The sequence below is a fragment of the Solea senegalensis genome, linkage group LG8, assembly GCF_019176455.1.
Source record: "Solea senegalensis isolate Sse05_10M linkage group LG8, IFAPA_SoseM_1, whole genome shotgun sequence".
NCBI lineage: Eukaryota > Metazoa > Chordata > Actinopteri > Pleuronectiformes > Soleidae > Solea > Solea senegalensis.
The window spans coordinates 13,606,937-13,625,430 of NC_058028.1; the positions used below are offsets into that span (position 1 = coordinate 13,606,937).

At 42.7% G+C, this 18,494-nt stretch overlaps 2 protein-coding genes across 4 annotated transcripts in view; both read right to left on the reverse strand.

The window, feature by feature from the left end:
* The window catches only part of LOC122773453 (protein jagged-1b), a 44,686-nt gene extending 31,496 nt beyond the window's left edge, over window positions 1-13,190 (reverse strand). Inside the window, exons 1-2 of the mRNA XM_044032163.1 lie at window positions 11,663-13,190; window positions 5,500-5,841 (exon numbers count right to left, since the gene is read on the reverse strand). Coding sequence (XP_043888098.1) covers window positions 5,500-5,841; window positions 11,663-11,821 — 501 coding nt within the window. The 5' untranslated portion in view covers window positions 11,822-13,190. The remainder of the gene's footprint in view (window positions 1-5,499; window positions 5,842-11,662) is intronic.
* snrpa (small nuclear ribonucleoprotein polypeptide A) lies at window positions 179-18,386 on the reverse strand. Of its 3 annotated transcripts, none has more exons than XR_006360890.1 (8): window positions 18,321-18,386; window positions 17,958-18,041; window positions 17,699-17,871; window positions 16,818-16,994; window positions 16,338-16,514; window positions 15,988-16,076; window positions 15,689-15,900; window positions 179-194 (listed from the first exon to the last, which is right to left on the reverse strand). XR_006360890.1 is itself a non-coding variant. In XM_044032164.1 (7 exons), exons 2-7 carry the CDS (start codon window positions 18,028-18,030, stop codon window positions 15,741-15,743), a joined length of 849 nt encoding a protein of 282 aa, XP_043888099.1. In that variant the 5' UTR covers window positions 18,031-18,041; window positions 18,321-18,386; the 3' UTR covers window positions 15,408-15,740. The 3 variants fall into 3 exon arrangements, 1 of the variants encoding a protein (XP_043888099.1); XR_006360891.1 differs by having other exon boundaries at window positions 194-208; XM_044032164.1 differs by lacking the exon at window positions 179-194 and having other exon boundaries at window positions 15,408-15,900.
* Between the last annotated feature and the right edge of the window lie 108 nt (window positions 18,387-18,494).

Here is an 18,494-nt window from a genome sequence, read left to right on the forward strand (position 1 = left end):
GCAAGGCTGTGCAAGGGAGTCAATTAGGGGACAAAAGAGAGGAGAGCACAAATGACAGGGGGAGAAAAAAGTGAAAGAGAGACTTGGGAGAGAAAGAAAGCTCCGACTATTCTCCTCTCTGTTCGCTTCCCTTCACTGACTTCCCCCCACACAGCAGGAATGCACAGGTAACCACAAAGTGTGTGTGTGTGTGTCTTTGTGTGTGTGTCTCCTATCTGTCTAGTTAGTGTCAGTGGTGGAAAGTAAATAGTGTGCGTCACAATTCTGAGGTCCTTTTATCTTTTTTAATTGGTAAATAAATGGCTAGAAATGTTAAACAATTCTTTCCAAATCTTCAACCGCTCAAAGCACCTGACGCTGTCAGTCATTTACAGACACACTGATCACACACAGCATCAGGAGCTGAAATTCTCATGATACAGTTTCTCAAAGTCAGACTGACACACCCAGATGATGCGACTTTAATTACTACAGCATACACATATATATATATATATATATATATATATATATATATACACAGATGAAAGCTAACCTATAGACACTCTGTGCATGTTCCACATCTCTTGTGATCGCCAGGTGGGGACTCGAACAGGCAACCCTCCATTTACAAGCCAAGTTCCCTTTGCACTTGGCCATGGCCTACCCCATGTTAGACGCCCCGCATGTTAGTTAGATGACCAACTGATAACACTCATATAAAGCTAGCTTAGCTTTACATAAAGACTAGAAAGCGGGGAAACAGCTTAAGCTGGGGACACACTATAAGACTTGGTTCACAGTTGGCCAGAGTCTGCACCAGTCAGCGCTGGTTGGGGGCATTTGGCATGGTTAACTGGCACAGAAACCTGTCAGTGTGTGAGGGGTAAAGACTCAAATCAGAGTAACAAACCCGACACGACCTCAGCCGCAGTCAATCAAACATGTTTTTGAGCAGACTCTGGATGCAATCAAGTACTGTGTACCAATTACCAATCTCCAATGAAAAAGAGCAAGAGGGACACAGGAAATAGTGTCAGGAGACTAAGACAGCAGGAAGAAGCTGGAATATAAAAAAAATCCAATGGTGATGTTTGTTTACCCTTACATTAACTATGCGTTCAGTTGGCTGAAACCTGTCTGTCTGTCTGTCTGTCTGTGTTTACTTGGAGCGTCTTGTTAAAGTTTCTCAAAGACATATTTTACATCCAAACTTCATGGATGATTAGCTTTATTTAAGCACATGTTTTTACCCAGTAAATTGAAGTTAAGATTAGAAACACTGGACTCAGAGGAGCTGTTTCCTCCTTTGAATAAATTAAGATCAGGTAAGAGACTGACAATAGAGACTGAAGAGCAGCTTTGTCCCACAGCTATTACACCTGAACTCATTTGCATGATGGCCGAACTTTGCATAGTGAACTCGGTGATACCTGGAACAGGAGGCTGCCTCTGAGGAGGAAGTGCTTCAAAAGACTCTGGTGAAGACAGATTTTATCATCTACTCCTGTTGTCAACACTGTAAAGTGAGAGCAATGTCATTTATGGTGATCAAAGCATCAAAGGCCTGGCATGAGCCATGAACTGTCGAAAAACTAAAGCAAATCAACTGTTTGTTGAAGTAAATATTGTGACATGTTGTTTTTTAGAAGGCAAAAAGGCATCTCAGCACTTGGCAAATACATATGCGTGCTAATGTTGGCATAAAAATGAATAGAAATTTTCTGTCTGTCATTTGGTGCCAAGTAGAAAACACGCAATTCTTTTCATAGAATCTCACTGAGAACAGCTGCTGCTGCTGCAACAAGTTGAACATACCACTGAAGCATTCACAAAACTACAGTGAGATTAGAGAAGGATTATTGCCTGGTTTCATGGGATAAATAGAAACCATAAAGCTGTTAAAGTGAAACATACAGCATGATTTCATGAGGGTTAATTGACTTGCCTTGTCAACTTGACAAAAAAATCACACAGGGCATTAATATGTAGCACAAACACTAAGACGACAAACCAAACATCACATCCACAAAAATGTGTTAGCAGTGAGTTCCCTTTGTATAAAACTTACATCCATGCAAACAGATATGGTTAAGCAGGAACGACAAAAATACAACACAAGACGAACAAAGTGGATGTATGTTGAAAGATCGTAAAACACACACACACACACACACACACACATTTTTGAACACACTCTTTGTTGAAGGAGAATGTTTCCCAGGAAAAGCCAGCTATGGCCTCTGGCACTGAACCTGACAATGAATGAGTTTTAACACTTGACATGAGGATTATAAACAGTGGGGACTTCACTCTATTCACTTCATGGTAGCATTTTTTTTTTCTGCAGCACCTATCATATTGTCATTTGTCACTAGTGGTTCTAACAAAAGAGCAGGTCCTAACCAGACCTTGATGAACTAGTTCTGAGTGACAAAGGAAGGAAACATCAGGTTCATTTCCCACAATGTGTGGTCTAGTAGGCTGTACCACCGACAGTCGTGGGTTTTTCCTCACTGTACCTGCCTACTTCATCTTTTCCCCTCACACCCGTGAACTGTTTACTGTTTACCCCTTTCTGTCAGATAAACAGATTCATCAGGATTCAGAATTCATCTGCGGGCAGATTTTCCCTCAGCAGTGAAACAGCCACCAGAGAGAGGGCTTAGAGAAATTACCTCACTGTTATGAAGTCTTTGAACTTTCCCATTTCTGTGGAGGCGCCACAGCTAAAACATGCCAGACCACTGAGTGTCTGTGGGTTTTCAATCTGGGGTCAAAACGAAGCCATGTCTCTCAGACTATCTGTGAGATTACTGCTGACCAGGAGGCAAATTTAAAAACCAGACAAAGACAGCAGGACATGTTCCAACTTCCTCTGTCATAATTGTTCTCATGTGAATTAAAGACAAGTTGATTTACCTGCAATTCTTCCGCTATAAGACTTCTAATGTTGTGTTGCTCTGACGATGACTCGGGACACAGCCTACTGTTTATTAAGTGTCCCAATCACCATTAAAGGAATGTTTTTAATAATAATTTGATTTATGTGATAATTAACAATGCCATGTGACACTTGTCACAAGTATGGATATCAAGCCATATCGAGAATTGGCTTAGCTTCAGACTTGAGGCTGTTTGATCTAACTAATAGTAATAATAATGATAATTGTTTCTTTCTCATCATGCAGACTGAGAGAGGATTTTAAACATCATATCATGTTTGGCCTCCATTCAGAGTGGAAAGAGCCTTTTGAACCGTGCAGATCACAACCACGCATGAACTGATTATCAAACAATCAGTTCATGTGTGGTTGTGATCTACACATGGCCAAGTGGAAGGGGAACTTGGCTTGTGACTGGGTTGCCGGTTTGAGTCCCCACAAGGTCAAAGGGCTGGGGTACCCCTGAGCAAGGTACCCAACCTCCATGGTTCCCCATCACTGCTCCTTATTCTAGGAAGGTTCCTTGTAGAGAATGGGTTAAATGCAGAGAAAGAATTACAGGATTAATAAGTCCTGTAATAAATATATATATAGGTATACTATATGTAAATTGGTATATGTCTTCATGTCCCTTACTGATTGCATTTGTCTCCTGTGGTTCTCCTTTGCCTCAGATCTGACTTTCAGACAAAAAATAGCCTCCGCTAAGGTCGTGTTAAGCCTCGCCATGCTACCACCTGAATATCGAATGTGCTGTTTTTACTTTAAATTGCCTGCTTGAAGATGTTTGCCAAAAAAGCCTCACAAAAATCTATTGAGATTGAGATGTTGTTCCATCAGCACCACTGTCTGTCAGTGTTGAGGTCACAGACTTATAGCAGCCTGGCAGTGATGAAAACCTCCAAATAATCTCGATATGCTTATTTGCAAAGCCAACACAACAAATTACAACTTTGTTTACACTCACAAACAAACACGGGTACACACATCTGACTGCTCAAGTTCCCTTAAAAGGTGAGGGGAAGAAAGAAAGAGTGAACAACTGAAAGAGCGCAGGGGACAGAGGGAGCTCACCTTACCTCATAATGACTACACTCACCTGTTCATCCCCTCACCTGGGGCAGGAATATCACTCTCCCTCCCTCCGCCCTCCACCTCCCAGAGACGGCCAGATAAAGCAAGTCTTTCAGCCGAGGTCGCAACCACTGCGTGTCCCTGGTCTCTCTCTCCTACAGCCCAGCCCGCCCTGCAGCCCAGCCTTGTAAATAATCCAGGTAGGCTTTCTGTCAGAGAACTTTCTCACACTCTCACCTGCCAATCACACACCTCCCCAATGTACAAGAGGAGGGAAACTCACACAAGGAAAGTGTGACAGTGCATACAGCGTATACACAAACGCACACGTAGACAAACTGTGCACAGATAAGGGAGGACGATTGTCTCCGAGATAATTGGCTCTGAGAGTCTCACAGGTAAATGGGCTGATACAAGATCAAGAAAAAGCAACCTAAGTCAACTCCTAAGTCAACTCCTTATGACATTCTTGTGTATGCAGTGTGTGTGCGTGCGGGCTCAGCTTTGTGTGGATACATTAGGAGTCACAATAGGAGTCATGGATGGAATATTTAACAGGCCAACCAAACAAGAAGCCAGGAGCCAAAGCTGGTCATGTGGCCTGGAGCGGAATCCAGCCGTCTCACCTGACAAACAATGTACTACACAAACACACAATATGGTAGACGACAAGGAGCAGAAAGAAAACAACCGCAAAGGGACATAAAATGACCAAAGAGAGGCAAATTACACTTAATATGAGATGCACAACAACTAAAAAGAAATGCTAACTGACTACAAAGAGATGACCTATTCAAAAGATGGGGAAAAAATAATAACTATGCCTGGAAGGTTCTCCACACTAGACTGACAACAAGCGACAGCAAAGAAAACACCCACTAAGAGACAACCTCATGTTTCTGTGCAGAGTGTTTCATTATCTTTTCTGTATTTCACACCCACTTGGCTTTGGTGCAAAACATAAAGATTGTGTGAATTCTTCCACGAGCCCTGTTGCAGCGTGCCAGTAGTTCGCTGATTAAAGATGAGAAACCAATATAGAGAAAAAGATGAGATGAATATGAACATAGCAGGAATTTTTTCACTTGAATGGAAAAAGGAAAGAAAGAAACAAAACGTCTCACATCCTAGAGGGGAAAAAATCATCACAGGCAGTGCTCACAGGCAAGAGGAGGCTGATTGTGGAAATAATGTGCTGGAGCTTGTTGATACTTATTAGGATGCAAACACTGAAAGGCTCTTCTGATGTGCAGGTCAGGGTTTTTAAAATCTGCACCCAGCGAGATTTTGGTATATGTTGTTTGCTTTATAATTATTATTATTTTTTATGTTACTCTGCCCTAGCACTTTCACCCACAAGTGAAAAAACAGTGTAAAAGCATGTGAATGAATGTCATTGTTATTCCTCTCAAGCTTCAGTTTGAGTGTATTGTTGTACTTCAAGCTTAGCCCGTGTTACCTTGGTAACCATGCTGATAACCAGCACTGCCCCTGTACTTACTGGCCAGGCATATTTGAAGGGAATGACAATGTGTCCATTTGTCCCGTCCTCCCCTCCTCCTCCTCCTCCTCCTCCTCCATCGTGTCCTCGGTGGCGGAGCGACTGGGAGTTTCCACCCAGAATCCCTGTGCTGCCGGAGCCAAAGGTGCAGGTTCCAGTTGGGACGACCCGGGCCTGGTACTCCTTGAGGCAGGCATGGAAGTATGTGTCGCACTGGTCCCTGGCAGAACAACGTTGTCCCCCGCTGGTCTGGAGGTCGCAGCACTCTCCCGTCTGCAGGAGTCCATGTGGGTTCTGGAAGTGGCGGATCTGAAGCTCGAACCGGCCCACGGCACAAACAGCCTGAGGCCAAAGAGAGAGGGAAAGGGGGAAAGGGAAGATGGGAAGGAGACAACTAGATCACTACATCATCAACTGAACGGGTGATTCATATTTAGAGGTCATTTGAAGTCAATGGGGCTACAATACTTTATGGATTGTCATCTGTGTGTTTAAATGAAGAGTTTATTCCACTAAGAACAGCAGGAGACTAACGAAAGCTGGAACACAAAACAATGAGAAACTTGAATGTGTCTCTATACTGTAAATTCATTTAGATGTGAACAAATGTCTGCTAGATTCAAACCATTGTCAAATGAGTTTAAACAATGCTGAAATGATCCATCATCTCCACACGACCCAGTGACATAACCACGCTGCACACAGGAAATGATTTGCTTCAAGTCAAGGCAGACCTGAGTAAAGTGAGACGGCTGCAAACATGACAAGATAGTGCACATGTGCTGCCGCTGCATACACATAAATGCGCCCTCAGTCAGGCCTGATAATATTGGACGCAGCAAACACAAATTAAACGGAGGCAGAATGCCCAAAGTTACGTACTGCAGCTTTACTTGTGAGTAAAGTGTACCATCCTGCTTCTGCATCAGCTTGCCTGTTTCCTTTTATCAGTGTGTGACAACAGAGGGGAAGAAAAATAGTATAGTATAGTAACTAAGTCATTTGATTGGAGGAGCAGCATTTAATCAGTGCTGATGTGGAGTAAACAGCAGCAGGATATTTCACTAAAGTATCACTTCACTTCACAGGTGTTCATAATTATCATCAATTACACTAGCTATGAGTTACAATGTAAGGAATTACACCAAAAGCGTGGAGATTTTTACCGAAATAACAATACACTGCAAAAAATGCCGCCAAAAAACAAGAAAATATAACCACTATAAGGGGAAAATGACTTGTTTCAAGCTAAATTATCTTTATGTTACGTTTTCTTGAAACAAGAAAAAAATACCTTGAAACAAGTCAAATTATCTTCAGTATCTTCAGCCTTAATAAGTAAATAAGTACAAAAGAAATGGTGTGATTAGATAAATACACCAAATTCAAGTCAATTACACTAGTACATATTTTCATTTTTAGCCGTGATATCTTCAGGAAAGGTCAAGGGGATGGAGCAGGATCATTTTATATAAACACAAACAGAGCATGATGATTTATACTGTGTCATGAATACAAAAAAATAGCCTAAACAAGAACTTGTTTGATCTTGCAAGTATGAAAGTTTGCTAAAATGTTACAAGAGACCACAGATGCTCTGGAAAAAGTTGATGTACAGTAGTCTTTGCTTCATGCATCTATGAGTAAACATTTTCCTGAGAAGTCAACGGTGCCAATTGTTCCCCAGTCTTCTTCAACAGCACATGATAGAGTACAAGTTCAGAAAATGACGTTCCTGTTTAGAGTAAATCAGATGAGAATGGTACATCAGATCAAACAGTGCGGTGCCTGATTGCAGGTGACTGTGAACTTTGGGTTGCAAAGCCTCAACATGGCGCTGGACAAATTGCAAATCACGAGGCTTCAAAATGGCAGCTCAGATTCCTATAACCAGTTTGCCACATGCTGGACACCATCCACTGAGAACAGGTAACAATGCAGATCAAGTTGTTAACTCGTCGGATTCATATTCATGTCAGCAAAGTCATTCATTACACTGACACTGTTCTCTGGTTGCACAAAAATATGATAAAAAAAAAAGAATATACCTGAACCAAAGTCGCAGGCCATGATGCTTTAATGTGTTAAGTAAACTAGTATGCGCAGGAATATGCACATTGCTTGTGTTGCTAGGCAACATTCAAGTCGGTTCAGTTGTGGAACTATTTGTGTTGGCAGAGTCGAATAACTAATTATACCAAAAGAAAAAAATCATAATCTCTTCCCACTGCCAACTAATAAATCTTCCATCTTTTGTGGCCTTGTGTTTACGTTCACACCTCAGCTGCGTTGACAGTGATTCCAGCAGCGCTCCTCTCTAATGATATTTCTTAAATATAACTTTATCGCTCAAATCTGTCATTCCCATCGAAATTATGGACAGACATACCAACAGGCATGGTATGTAATCATGCAACTATTTATCTCTCTACTCCCTTTTATTTGCCTTCTTATTCTTTCTTCCATTACCACCACTCCCTTCTTACTTCTCTCTTCCCAGGGGAGGATGACACTCGGAGCCCATGCTCTCACCCCCCTCCTTTCCCCCTCCTCCCCCTCCTCCCTTCTTTCTCTGTCTGGGAACAAGCTCTAATGCTCCTGTCATTTCTCTTTCTGCAGCAATCATCTCTATTCTGTATTGTTTCCAGTCTTTTTTTCCCATCGGCCTACTTTTCTTTTCTTTATTCAGCGATGGATTTAGAATGAACAATTCACTGAAACACTCATGGACACAGTTCTGAAGAGATACGTTGACATTAGGGGTGGGTCAAAATATTGGTTTTATGTATCGGCGCCATATCAATAAATGAATTAATAAATGAAGGTGCTCTAAAGTCTCTGCGAGTTTCACTGCTCAAATGAATGAGGGAAACTTGGGCAGAAGTTACCGATCTGAAGAAGATGGGAGTTCACAGCGGGATAATGATGGAGAAAGCTGCGTTAAGAGGGTTCAATACATAGACTTCATGCACTTTGTACTCTATGTTGTGAATAAATAGAGAAATCCTGCACTTGAACTTTTCATGGACGTTTCATTTCCTTCAGATATCGTGATGTATCGCTACATGACTGTCTTGAAATACAGTGATTATCACAGACTGTCATGATATCACTGATATCACGGACCATGTATCGAATCACGAGGTACCCTGTCATTCCCACCCCTAGTTAACATACACCACTAAAATATTCTCATAATATTGTAAAATCCTTCAATATAAACTCTTGAGTTGACAAACTCCACAGTTGCTAGAGTAACTTTAGTTTGAGAGGAGTTTCAGTATGTTGTAAGAGAGGATTTCACATGAAACGGAAGCTGACTGTGCATGTTCTGTTCATGCACGAGTACAGTCCACACAATGTCTGCCCAACAGCCTTACAGAAGCTGCGGAAACCATTATAAGCAGTATACTATGCTGTAGTATACAATGATGTTGCACTCATGGCACTTCATTGACATCCCCATTTGTTATTAGTAGTTCATGATTTTAATTTTATTGCACTTCGTAAATAGTATGAAGCACACACACACATTTCTGCACAGCATTTATAGTAAGGACACTCACTATAGTGCGTAACCCTAAAACCAGGTCTTAATCCTCAAAAAGCCATTTTAAAAGCCAGCCAAAATGGCTTCACTTCCTCAGATTTATAATTTATTTTGGTCCTCACAAAGATAACCACACACACACACAAGAGTTAACAAGCCCCTCAGAGAGTCCTCGGAGCACCAGGGTCAGGTATGTGCCCGTATGTCAGTCTATCTGTGTCTGTGTGTCACCTTAACAGAATAAAACACAGGCTCTGGCTCCTTCCACTGACTGCAAGCACAAAAAAAACACTGTTATCCCAGTTTGCCATGAAACCGCTGTGTCTGACAAATACATCTGAATAATTCACAGCCATCCTGGCATTTTTACAGACACTAAACTAATAAAGCTCATTACTGTGCGTCCAATTATGTGTCCCCTGCAGTGTTGTGTGCTCAGTCACAGACAGCAATCACCGAGACCAGTGAGATCTCACATGCCCCATTGTGTTTGGCTCCATGTCCCTCGCCTGCACCCTGTCCCTGAGTTGAGGGGGTGAGGGAGGAGGGATGAGGGGGTGGAAGGGTGTAGGGAGGGTGGACTCATCTACATCAAAAGGTTTTTGGAGATACAGGGGTGCTCATCACTCTACATCCTCCTTTCTTCCTCTCCTACTCTCACTGCCTGGGCCATTCCCCACATACCAGCATTTCAGCGCTTCAGTGTGTCCAGAGAGAGAGAGAGGCAGAAGGGGAGAGAGGGGGAGAAAGATCCCAGTCCAGGTTCGAACCATCTCTGCAGGAAAGCTCTGACTGGAAACCAAACTCTGGTTTCAGGTGCGTCAGACTGCTAAAACAGGGGTTAAAGTAGGTTCAAAACCTAAACACCTGCAGTATAACAACAAAATATATATTTTTCTCTGAAGCAAAAGTGTAGCCACACCAGTTTTGTAGTTTTTGTGCACAAAATTCCACATAGAATTATGATTATAAAGACAATATTGCTGACGGAGTTTGCCAAATGTGTCTTTTCCGACAGCCCATGACAGTCCACAGTTTGCTCTGGATTGTGTGTCAGGCATTTTAAACTCTCTTTGTGCTTCAGTGACAAACATTTGATCTACTCTGTTTTAAATTCCAGAGTTAACTTGAAAATGAGTGAGCTTGATTTTGCAAACCACAGCTGTAAATCACCTTGAAACAGTGAGGTGTATCCTGCACTGCAGTGCAGTGTGAGAAAACTGGACAACATGCAGAAAGAGCTGAACTTCATTTATGATTCACACCGATTTAAACAGGTCTGGACATGAGGACCATTCTCCATTCCAGTGAATTATAAATGGTCAGCACCAGCAGCAACAACACCAGCAGCAGCAGCGGCGAAGGATCCTGAGCATGTTTCAAACTGCAATGCAGTCGAGAATGGAGGGAGTGGAGTGTGTTGTTCTTCAGCTGTGAAGGGGTTGCAGAGGTGCAGAGCTGCCTGAACGCTCAACATTCACACGCCCTGGAGTTTACTCGTCTGTGCCCCGAGCTCCACACACACACCCAAGACACAGATGCTGAATGTGAACTCGGTGTTTAAAAAAATATAAATCACTCTCACACACACACACACACAGTGAGAGGACATGCACTTACACATGCACACACACGTGGAGCACCTCAGGGTCTGTTCCTGGTAGTGCACAGTCTTGTCACAGACTCCTATTCACCCAGATCAGACCAGCAGCTGCCCGTGAAAAAGGTCAAATGTTTTTATGGTTGTGGTTTCACTTCCATGTGCAATAATTTGTTGGCATAACATTACATTACATTACATGTCATTTAGCAGACGCTTTTATCCAAAGCGACTTACAATTGAATCAAGTACAATTAGCCAGGGGTGGAATCGAACTAAAAAAACATAAAAAAACATTTATACAAGTCCTTGCATCGACTCATTCGAGGAGCATCTCCAAACACACTCAATGAAAAAGAAAGTCAGCATGCTATAGCTGCTAAGACAGATGGGGCACGGGAAACATTCAGTGAGTGAAAGGGGAATAAAACAATTATGTAAAAAATAATTGACAATGCACCAGCAGGCATGAGACAGGCGGATGGAATTACTGCTTATTAAACTACATGAATATGGAGTGGATGCTGAGCAGAGAGTGTGAGGTTGGTTTAATTAAGATTTTTCTTTCTCTGATGAACAACCAAAAACGTTTAAAAGAAAATAAATTAAGTTGGGGGGTTTTATTCACTAAAAGGCCAAAATGAAACAGATATATTGCAGTGTTTTGATGATAATAATAATAATAATCAGCTGTTGTACAATACTATGGTTTTCCTGACACATATTTTTACTATGATGAGTGAATGGGTGAATCCCATGTGTCCAAAACAGGATCACAGGCACGTCTCTCTCTCGTGTGGGATAATCAGCATCAGCGGGCTGGAACAACAGGTGGGCACAGAGCCACAGAGGAGCAGAATGAGGGCAGCACAAAGGGCAGAGGGACAGTGCGTGTGTACCTCATTAAAGGCTGCGATCAACTACCACGGGCTCAACCACAGTTAAAAGTGAGCTACGGGTTTTAAAACCACGTCGACCTATAATAGCACTTAATTACTTAATTGGTGGCTTACCTGCGGTTGTATCGCCAGCGCCACGAGGAAAAGCATAGTCCGCTGCAGTTGGTGGTTTCCCCGGTGTCGGTCAGTGCTCATGTCTGGCCACCCGGTGATCTTTCCGCTCCGTTTTCCGGGATCGAGCCGAGTTATCCTGTGCGCAATTTGGCTCTCCATCACTGCGTCAGGGGGATATTGGTGACTGCGTTGCGCGCTTTGGCGACGGCGGTGCCCGGTTTCCTTCTCCCCTCCTGCGTGCGTCCGTCCTTCTCCGCTGTTAGACCCTGAAACTCCCACAGAGCCGCTTCATCGCTTCAGGTTCAGAGAAACCATAACTATCTCTGTGTGCCTGCGCTTTGATTTATCCCCCACCCACCCTCCAACCCACACACACAGAGGAGCGCGCACCTGATCACCTCCTTGCTGCTGCTGTGTCCTGGGTGGATTTCCACTGGGACTAACGCATGCACACAAACACACACAAACACACGCGGCACGTAAACACACTGCCCTTGCGCTGTTTTCCTCCTACCACCTGCGTTAAGAGGCTTTAAAGGTCCAATCTGCCGTTTCACTTGACTTGAACTCTCATCCCAATTAGCTGCCACACTGTCTCCTTTCTTCTTATTGTGCCTCTCTTCAAGCCTGATCCACGACGCACCACATCAAGGGGGGGGGAAAATATTCAAGCGGCCGCCAAAGTTGCGCGTCTTCCAGCGGAATGATTTCACTTTGCACTCCTCTCATCCAAGCGGCTGGGTCGTCATTTATCAACCCGATACGAAGCCCGGCGGCGTCAGAGTGAGTGTGGGAAACAATGAGAGGGAGGGAGAGAGAAAGGAGCGCATGGAGGGTGTGTCCTGAGGCAGGGAATATCCGTCTTTAAGCTCTGGTCCGGATGGTTCCTCCTAGCGCACAGCAGCGCTCCCATCCCTTTCTCCCTATACACAGTGAACCACCTGTAGCCCAGCCCCAAACTTTTCTCCCCTCTCTCTCTCTTCAAGTGTGTCACATTTACGCATGGGTTTATCCTGAATGCGTTTTCAGTTTCTTCTCTGCTTTTCTGCGGCACCTCGCTGCCTCCGCTCCTCCAGTTTCAGACCTCCTCTGCTGTCCCTCAGCTCACTTCAAAGCTCGGCCGCGCCAATTAACCGCCACCATATAGAGCTCTGCTCGGGTTCCAGTGGCCCCCCGAACGTTTCTATAGCAGGGCTTTGAAGCTGGAGCCATCAATCACTACAATAACCTCAGCGATGGATGCTGCACTGGAAGTTGTTTACGAAGAAAACATGCTCATGAAACTTATTTGGTCAGCTGCCAGCCTGTACTGTAATGACGCTGCAGGGCGAGCGGGTGCATAGGAAAGAGAATTGAATAGTGCATATAGGCATCTTTTGAATACTGGCACCGATCACATGGCATATTTTCTACATCTGACCTGTAGCACTCGCCATGACCCCCACACAATGTGGGTTCTTTATCTGAGGGGGAATCTAATGAGATTCGGCCTCCCTCCTTCTCCTCCGGCTTTTTAAGGTCTACCACGGTCTTGTTGTCCAAGAGCTTCCCTGACAACCGTTGGTGTTTCCGCGGCCTGGCGCTCCGCAGTGACCCCGCAGCCGAACAGAGGGCTCTTGAGGAGCACAGCGTTGATTTGCATAGAGGAGTAGTGACCTCCACACACGAGCTGAATTCTAACAAAGTATCCAGAAACACACAGAAAGACCACATGGTCTGCCCAGAGGCTCCTGCTCCTGCTGCTGTGTGGATTTCACCTGAAGAAGAGTCACAATAGCAGAAGAGGGACAATAAATAATAGTCTTTGCTTTACGTGGGTCTCACTGCATTCAAGGGAGAGTTTGGCTCCACCCAATGGTCACATGTTTCCCTCAGGATAGAAGATGAAGAGGAAGATGAATGTTATTGATCTGCATTAAAGCCTCAAAGCACTTGGCGTGAAAATCATCAACTGAAACCATGAAAAGAAAACATCTTCATAATAAATTATCATGAAGGGTGTATAATAGCAAGTCAACTAACCTGCTTCAACAGGAGCGTGAAGTATGTCAAGTCTGTTAGTGAAGAGATGAAGTCATGACCACTGCTATTGGTTTTCAGTACATGTACCACATAGGCTCTTTGCACAGCCACCATTTTGACACTTTGCTTTCGTTTGTGTTTGGAGCCGTTCAAAAATTAATTCTCGGAACCATCTAGGGTGAACATTTTGTCCAATGTTAAATGAAGATTGGAAAAGACACGTTGAATGGTATGGAATCTAATTTCCAGAGATTGTTGAGAGGAACATACACATTGGCTGTTGCCAATCCCAGATGACAGGTGGGGTACACCCTGGACAGGTCACCAGTCCATCACAGGGCCACATAGAGACAAACATTCATTCACTCTCAGATCTATGGTCAATTGAGAGTCCAATAAACCTATGCTTGTGTTTGGGTTGTGGGAGGAAACTGGAGAAAACCCACACACAAGGAGAACATGTGAACCCCATGCAGAACATTGACATTTTACCCCACCACGCAGTTCTTTATGTGCAAATTTACCCAAATCTGGGGGGATTTTATGTTACAGTTCAGTTACAGAATTTGAGGTTCTTGCTACATGGAAGTCAGGACATACAAAAGTAAATGATTCAAAAGAGGCAATTTTCTACAGTAACAGTACTAGTGTTTATATCGTGTGACAGACACAACTCCCATGTATGACCCACGGGATAAGTATGAGTGGCCTTTCAGTCCCTGTAACTGAAACTCACTGTGTTGTTGAACGGGAAGGCACACGGCAGCCTGGCAGCTCAGGTCAGCGTTTTTCTCAAGGCAAAATGAGGGAGTGTGGAAAGGCTTGGGAAAGTGCAGAAGAATGTGCATTTGTGTGTACACTGTTGAGCTGACCTGAAGACAATTATTCAGGGCACCGTTTAAATCTACAACAGGGGGGCCCAGTGTGAGCCGGTCACCGCTGATAGTGCAAGTCTAAATTAAGTTTTTCAGGCCTAATTCACACATCACTCCGCCCCACTCCCATGAATTCAGCCTTTGAGGGTGGGGGGTGCACTCCACTGGCATGCAACTACTGTGCAAACCTATAGCAATACAAGACTGAGAGGGTGTGCTGTAAAACATACAGTAGGTATTCACTAATTGGAATATTGAGAGACAATGTCAACATGCAAGACATTGGACTCAGTGGAATTCATTTGTTTGAACTCGCCATACAGCGGAGTCCTTTCAAAAGCCAGCCAACAATGTAATCAACAGCTTTGAGGTTCTTGTTTTGAAACTCTTGTGCTGTGTAACATTTAACCAACTTTTATTATTAATTACTAAATTGATTTGATATTTCAAAGTTAATACATTAGGTTCACCCGACATTCATGTTCTGCCTTCTACATTCAATTACAATTTTAAAAGTTCTGAAAATATAAATTCAATTGCAGTGTAATACGTTACTTCTAGTCTCCACTTATGGATATCTATGAGAATTCCAGTTCACAAAAACTCTAAAAAAATATTTTATAAACTAACCATGTATTATTTATATTTCAGTGAACCCTGCACTGGCAAATGATTGCTGAATATGTTGTACCATGGGTTTGTCGTAAATGTTGTTGAAGCAATTACTCCCTTCACCCACCTACACCCCACACAACATACCTCAATATCAGGAGCAGAGGGGAGTAGAATAATAGCACCCCCTACTGACCTAAGATAAAAAACACAAACAAAGCAATCACACCATAACATATGTTTTATGTGAAGAGCATCATCACAAGTTTTATTTAAAAAAAGAAAAAGCTCCAGGTACAGTGTCTGGTGGACCAGACTCTGGGTGCAATGCTTTATGACAGACATTAACAAAAACAAAAGTCCAACTGCAATAGTAAAAATGGGATGCAAATAATTCTGCAGCACAATAAAAAAAGTAGTAACATGACGGTAATAAAGTATACTTACATGTAATCCTGGAGGGAAAAAAAATCAGCCACCAATCCAGTATATTTCTAAAACTGATTTAAAAGAAGACCTGTGTGTGTGTGTGTGTGTGTGAGAGGACCACTCTCTAGTCCTGAGAGTGGTTATTTCTTAGCAAACGAAATCTTCATTGCATTCGTTTGTGTGATCTTAAAGCCTTGCAGTGCATCTCGTGCAGCGCCGGCTTGCACTTCATTCTCAAACTCCACAAAGGCGATGTCGTGGCGACCAGGGACCAGACGTACCTCTTTGAACCCAGGAAACCTACAAAACACAACAACATGGTCAGACTTAGCCTTTAACGCATTCCAAATGTGCAGAATTGAACACAAACAACAAGTTGTTACTAACTGGTTGAAGAGCATGGAGAGCATGAGCTCGTTCGTCTCCTCTGGAAGGTTGGTGAGGAAGAGGATGTGATTGGGTGGATTTTCTGCAACCTGTGAGGATTAAAGCAATTAGAAAATAGTCCAAAAATAATCAAACTACATGGCTATGCAGTGTGCAACACTTGGAGATTTCTGTTGTTATTCTGCCACCGTTGTCTTCATGAAGAAAAACCATGTACTGTAACATTATTTGTATGCCATATTCTTCAACTGAATTTATGTGTGCAGCACAGCAGGTGACATTCATGACAGGTGATTTATAGTTGCATCAAACAGTTTTAACAAAATGACACACTGGAAGAAAAAAAGTACCTGCTGAGGCATTTGTCCTGGCATCTGCCCGGGCATCATCTGACCAGGAGCCAGGGCACCAGGAGGCATCTGACCAGGTGCCATCCCTGGAGGAGGCATCATACCTGGAGGGGGCATGTAAGGTGGCTGGCCTGGCATGTGCATCATGCGGGGAGCCTGGCTCATTGGAGGCATTCCCTGAAAAATAACATGCAAGAGTGGAGTGTGTCAGTATATGTAATAATGATACACACCATCATTACTAATTCATATTTACTTTATGATACTAATGTGACTTTGAGGACATTTGTGCCAGAATAAATTGCAACTTTGCAATGAGACAAAGTCTGGTTGTAAATTGAATTATTCAGTTGAAACATGGGACATTTAAGAGAAATAGTACGCTACTCTGTCCACATTCACAGTAGGGGCAAGTACTGAATGGTTGTTGGATTCTGATTGATACTTTTTTTCTAACAAAACATTTAAAATTCTACTAACAGGCATGGCAGCAGGGACCCCAGCAACCATGGATGCAGGTGCTCCTGGTACACCCTTCTTAGCTCCAGCTGTTTCAGGTCCTTTGGGCTTCTTCTTCTCCTTCTTACGGTCACGCTCCACATAAGTGCCCTTCATTTTAGCTATGATGTCCGAGTCCTGCTTTGCATACTGGATGCGCTGTAAAAAGAGAATCATGGGTTAGGACTGTGTGCGTTTCAGAAGCCACAGTTTCAGTATTTTCACACCTTCATTCACTTTTTTCATTTGACATTTGTTTTTCATTTTACTTTGTAAAGCATCTTGGGTTATATCATTGCATTAAATGTGCTTTTTATTGATTTGGTTTATTGATAAATTAGAATAGCTGATCAATTGGACACCTGTATTGGGATTATGGCTAAAACTTTGTTTAAAAACGCTCAACTACATTCAACATATTTACCTCTTAAGTAATGTTTTCAGCTTTCTTCACCTGTCTGTTTAAAAGCAGCATAGGTCAAAGAGTAAAGGGTGGATTTTTTATCAAAGTTTCAGGGAAAGTAGATTATGGCACAAAGAATATATTCTTTCCAAATTCAGAAATGGATCAGGAATTGGATCTGTTTATCTTGTTAGACATGGACGAGTATTGGTATTAAGGGAAACTCAACAATTGGAGATTCACACACTCTGGGTGCGTTTTCTCAAGTAAAAAAATTAAAATCATGTTGTGAGGCTTTCAAAAGCCTAGAATTATTTTTTTCTCAACCTGTCCAGGGATTTGAACTGATGAACAATCTGGTTACAAGCCAAATTACCTTATGCTTGTCCACCCATAACCAATATGCCAGGTAAATCAATTTATGGTTCTATATCTTGTATTGACTGTGTAGTGAACATACCATGGGTTTGTCGTAAAAAGGAAACCCCTGCATGGATCTCAGAGCATTAGAGGCGCTGTTAACCTCTTTAAAGATGACAAAAGCCTGACCCTTCATCTTCACGTTTCGTGCGACCAAGATGTCCAAAATTTGTCCGAATTGTGAGAAGATTGCGTACAGAGATTTCTTCAGCTCTGCAAGAATAAGAGAAAACAGCGGGTTGATTATATGTATACTGTACACGGGACAAGAGGCAGGAAGGTGGACATCGTTCACTCACCATCTTTCTTGATTTTCTCGTTCAAGTTGTTGATGTAGATTGTATGATTGAGGCGTACATCCGGTGTGGTCATCTTCCCAGTTGCTGATGAGAGTTTGGATTACAAAATTAACTTAAAATTGTCTTCTTAAACCAATTATACGCACTGCTAACTGCAAGCTAACGTTAGCAAACCAGTCAACTAACGTGGTGTGGACGTTAGCCTAAAAGCTAGCTACAGCTAATGTTTTTTAACTAGTCAAACGCATCTGTAATTAATGCCGAATTCCACGATGACTTAATATCTCGCCCAACTGTGCAGTCTACACTCACACATTAGTAGCAAACATCTTACTACACACAAGAAAACAAGATTTAACTCACTCCGAAATGTTGAATGAATAGAAGTCCCGGCCTTCTCAATTCCCGTTTTATGTTATCGCGTTAACTACAACGCACACGTCATTTCCGGTGTTACGTAGGTACCTTTGAGGAAGTAACCCCAAAAGTTCAAGAAATGCAATTTAACACACACACATATATATATAAAAATAGCAC